General features: G+C 24.5%; 1 protein-coding gene across 1 annotated transcript in view; it reads left to right on the forward strand.

The window, feature by feature from the left end:
* The first annotated feature begins 483 nt into the window (after positions 1-483).
* Positions 484-5,178, forward strand: part of LOC126900266 (lipid storage droplets surface-binding protein 1) — an 8,247-nt gene continuing 3,552 nt past the window's right edge. The window contains exons 1-2 of the mRNA XM_050675857.1: positions 484-748; positions 831-1,016. Of these exons, the coding sequence (XP_050531814.1) occupies positions 632-748; positions 831-1,016 (303 nt within the window). The 5' untranslated portion in view covers positions 484-631. The remainder of the gene's footprint in view (positions 749-830; positions 1,017-5,178) is intronic.

A 5,178-nucleotide genomic window follows, 5' to 3' on the forward strand; every position in this document is an offset into this window, starting at 1 on the left:
AAGAGTTGTCAATTAGATTTGTTCCCCTCCGTTTTTAATAAAAAATTATATACACCAATGTAAAATAATTCCAAAAAATCTATAAAAATTGTAAGATTTCTAATTATCTATTATTCAGTTATTATAAACCATTAGATAATTAAATATTATACCTAGATAATTGAATGATTTGTCATTCATTAATTTTTATTAAAAATTTAATAAACTTTATACCCTCGATATGTTAACTCTAAATTACTAATAGCATCTAATATACTATTTATAGACATTAACAGCTATCACTAAGAAGTCCATAGTACAAATTTGAATTTTTTGAGCTTTGTAATATAGATGATTAAAAATATATACCTTGTAACAATTAGTACATTTTAGTTATTAATCATAAGTTCATCTAGGTTCATGCTCTCTTATTATATCTAGGTCCAAAATATATAATTTATTTTATTCACAATATTGTTATAATTTATTGAACGGCAAGATTATTTTCATTACTATTATTTATTTTTCATAGTCATTAGTACTCACTCACTCGTTGTTTGATCATACAATATATATTTAAAGGAACTGTTTTCTCCTATTTTATTTATTAAAATATCCAACATTTATTTATTAAGTATCCAACGCGACAACCATGACGGCGTCGACAAAACAGGATTTTCCACAGTTTGTGGCCATCAAAAGGATTATGAAATTACCAGTGGTTTCCTCTGGAGTTGACAAGGCAACATGCATATATGTTAGAGTCAAGGTGAATTTTATATAAAAGAAATTTTATTTATCTACTCAATTAATTTATAAAATTTTCAAATTTAATGATTTGATCATTTCAGATGTCTAACAGAGTTATTCAGTATGGATTTGAAAATGCTGAAAGTACAGTATGGACTGTTGTTGATATGTCTGTGCCTTTGGTGACTAAATTCGAAGATCCCATTAATAAAATTGATGAAATGATTTGTAAGTCATTGGATGTAGTGGAGCAAAATGTTCCATTTGTTACATATACCCCCGAAGAGGTTAGTTTAAGTTAATAAGATATAATAATATAAGTTATTTGTCTATCAAAAATAGTTAGCCAAGTAATTACATAATGATTACTTAATTTAACAACGATAAATTCTAGACTAGATTTCATTAAAGTAATTATTATTCTCTAGATTCTAGAGACTAATAATTTTGAATAAAATAATATTAATTGAAGCTTCATTTAGTATTAGGGTTAGTGGCTTACTCAGTGAAAGGTGAGTTTTGTGTACCAACCATCAGAGCCAAATGTTTTTTTTTAATATTTCATGATTGATTGGTACGTTCTTAAATTTGACAACAATTGTCAAAACTGCCAAAATTCTTTTATACTTCATAAATGAAATTTAAAAAAAATACAATATAAATTATACTAATGTTTGTATAACCAAACCAAGAAATGCATTCTAATTTTTTTATGGGTGCTATATTAAATTTTTAGTTAGGGGGAACTAAAGCCCCTATATCACCTCCAAGTTGCGCCTATAGTTTTCAGACTAAATTTAAATAATGATCGGTCTTGGTTAAGATTTTAAAACCAATTTAAAAATATGGCCAGTTTATGTTTTGGATTCAAAATTCGGTTTTGAAAAATTATCGATTTCGATTTTAAAAACCGTTTTTTGGTCGTAGTTTTTTTGGTTTCATTTTTATTTAGAAAAAACGAAAATAATCAGTTTTAACCGGTTTTTAGAAAAATTATTTCAGTTTATAATAATAACATAAGTATATAATAAATATTAATTAGAGGTACTATGTAACACAGTAGACACTTTAGATACTGACAATTCTGGATTTAAGCTTCGCCCGTCGCTGTTAATAATCGGATGGATTAGCAATTTCAATGGCGGAAAACACTATATCCCCTAGTACAGCAAACAAGTAAAAAATCACTGTACTTAAAATTTCTCTAGATTTCACCAGTCTAATATTAAAAAATTGGTTGGCTTTTACCAAATTAACGGTTGAAAAAATATAGTGATATATATTTTAATTTATAATTTTGACAACTATAAATTGTCCATACTAGTTCTATAAGTAAAAATACAAATTCTTATTCTTTTCATGGACTTGGTTATTCTATCTTAAACTGTCACATAAGATTATTTATAAATATTACATATTTATAAATTAAGTTTATTTATAATTAGTGGTATTATGTATTTTCGGCAACTTGAGAAACGACGAAAAAAAAATACGAATGCCGTTTACACAAATACTAAATAATATATATTGTCATCTAAATATTATGACTAATTTTTGTTGTTATTGACCATGAAAATTTACTTTTATTATTTTTACACTTTATAACTAATGAACTACCTAATGAACGAACCTCTCCGCCGGTTACTTAGAAGTGCTAATGCAGATCCTAGTTTTATATTATAATAATATTTGTATTATTTTGTAATGTCTTATTCATATGTCGATTTATTAGTTGTAAACATTTTTGATTTTGTCTTTTGTTATTTGCTTTTTTTTATGTATTTTTTATGTATTTTTTGTTCGTTTTTGTGTCTTTCTCTTAATTTAGTTAAAATTAAATATGTAAACATAGCATGCTTGTAAAAAAAGGGATTAATCCCGTAAACTAAATAAATAAATAACAACTTACTACTAATAATTAAGATATTTACACATTTTTGATTGACATAGTAATTATTAATTCTTATAAGTATTTTGAAATTGCAGATAAACGATGTAGTTAAAATGTATATTTTATAATGAAAATTGAGGAAGTGATTTATGTGAATAACTTTTTTTTAATTCCCCAAGATCAAATTTGAATGTAGGACATTAATTAGGATACAGTGTAGCAATGGCATATGAAATGGGTAAAAATTTCATAGGATTTTTCAATGAACTAATTTATTACCAAAAACATTTAATAATTTTTTTTTCTTTTGAAGTGATTTTTCAACTATAATTTATGTTTAGCACAACCAATAAGATGGCGTAACCCTTTACATACCTTGGATATGTCACGAGGGTTTGGTGTGGTGTCTAATTGAAACCCGATTAATAATCAAGATCAAAATTTAAGAAATGTTGGCTAATGGCCTTAACTGTAACGGCTTTCTTCTTTATTAAACAATTTTTTTTAAGTTTTGTTAGCTGTCGATATATCTAATAAATGTATCTATATCAGCAAAATAATTAGGAATAGGGTATAGGTGTACATTTTGGAGTAGTTTTTGAATATAAAAAGATTCTTTGTTATTACTCATGATTTAAATTTTTTTGTTTTATGGAAGCTTTTTCGATGTCTTATTATATACTCAGATGATCAAAATAGTTAAATGTCCAAGTTTAGTCAACATTTTTTACGCAATAGTATTAATTAAATAATAATAACAAATGTATCTGTACATTTAGTTCTAAATTAGAGATTTCCACTAATACGTCAAAATATAAAGACAGCTTAAAAGCACCTATTAATATATAATATCCAAATAAATTTTAAAAATGTTTAAAAACCGTATAAAAAAAAATAAAAATCTCTTATACACCCGAAACAACACACAAATAAAACAATTTGTATTGAAGATCCTGATTTTAATAAATATTTATTTTTGACTGAATTGAGTTTTACATTAATTTCTAAAAACTGGTTTTAAATAATTATAAAAATGTATAAATTATTCTAGTTATCATTACAATATATAACAAAATAAGTTTAAAGTTCAATAAATTCCAATTGGTAATTTTAATATTATTAATTTAATTATTATATAACTATATATACAGGAAATTATGTATAAACAAACATGATTGTAATAATAATGTATGTTATAGTAAATATTTTTTTTTCTTTTTATTAGTACTTTATACAATCTGTTTTATATGAACAATAAGCATGATTTATCAATTATACTACACATGTTTTAAATAACAGAATTTAGAAATCTCCCAGTAGAAGCACTTCAGTATAAATACAATATTTTGATATCAAGCACAGCTTTTTTTATTAAAATATTATAAAATCTGTTTTTTTTTTATACAACCAAATTATTAAAACAAATATCTCAATTAATTAAAGATTAAATCTTTAGGTTACTTTAATAGAATGGTAGGATTATTATCACAGTAGTTAAACCTTTGATACTGTATAAATAAAAATGTTAAAACATTTTTCTTATATTTTTTATTATTTTCTGAGAAAAAAAAATAAAAGTTAAACATATTTTAATGTCATAAATTGCACCTGAAGATTTTGGTAAATTCTTTTGAAATACCAACTTTTTGAATTTAAGTACAAAAATTTTAACTAAAAATGCTGTTAATTTTAAGCGTGAAATAGATTATCAAATTTTTAATATTGGGGGTCAAATAAAACAACAATATAGTTCAAACTGTTATAAAATTAGAAATAAATTTAAGCTATCAGAATAAACTCTTTTGACCTCTTGTTTTTTGAAACTATAATCTCAAATGTAACTGATTTGAAATAATTTGAATTTCGTTCATTATTTATTTATCAATCATAACTCAGATTTTAATAACTAGTTTAATTTAATCATGTTTAATTTTCAATATGTCAAAAGTTATTGCTAATGTCATAGAAGACGGGAACCTACACATTTCATTACAACGAAATCAAACCCAACCTCCACACCAAATCATGACGATTAAACAACTGAGTTATTTAGGCCGCCTATAATTTGATAAAATTGATTTGAACAACCTTTAAAGGTTATCAAATCACCAAAAAGATCAGATTCCATAAAAAAAAAGCATCTGTTAAGATTTTTTAATTTAGGAAGATTTATTAAATGTAAATAAAAACAACCATTAGATTTTTTATTTAATAATAAGATATTTGTCGAATAATTTTCGATTATCAAATAATAAACGTTGTTAAGGTTCTTAATGTTTCTAAAGTAGAAAATAAATTCATTAATAAGTTGTGATGGTGTCACGTTACCATTATTGTGAGAATTATTTTAATAAAATACAGACAACACATCCGCTTCTTGAAACTGATGAATTAACAAATAATATTTATTGCCAATTTGGCAATAGTTCTAATTATTATAAAAACCCAATAAACCTGACCATCGTGGTCAGTCGACTCCAGTGCCTTGTGTCATTCATCGGTCTCAGTACTCGGTTGTCGCTGTCCGGCTTACTGTTTAAAGTAAAGTCTTTGTTTAT

The sequence above is a fragment of the Daktulosphaira vitifoliae genome, unplaced genomic scaffold (genome assembly GCF_025091365.1).
Source record: "Daktulosphaira vitifoliae isolate Bord-2020 unplaced genomic scaffold, ASM2509136v1 Scaffold_3, whole genome shotgun sequence".
Classification (NCBI taxonomy): Eukaryota; Metazoa; Arthropoda; class Insecta; order Hemiptera; family Phylloxeridae; genus Daktulosphaira; species Daktulosphaira vitifoliae.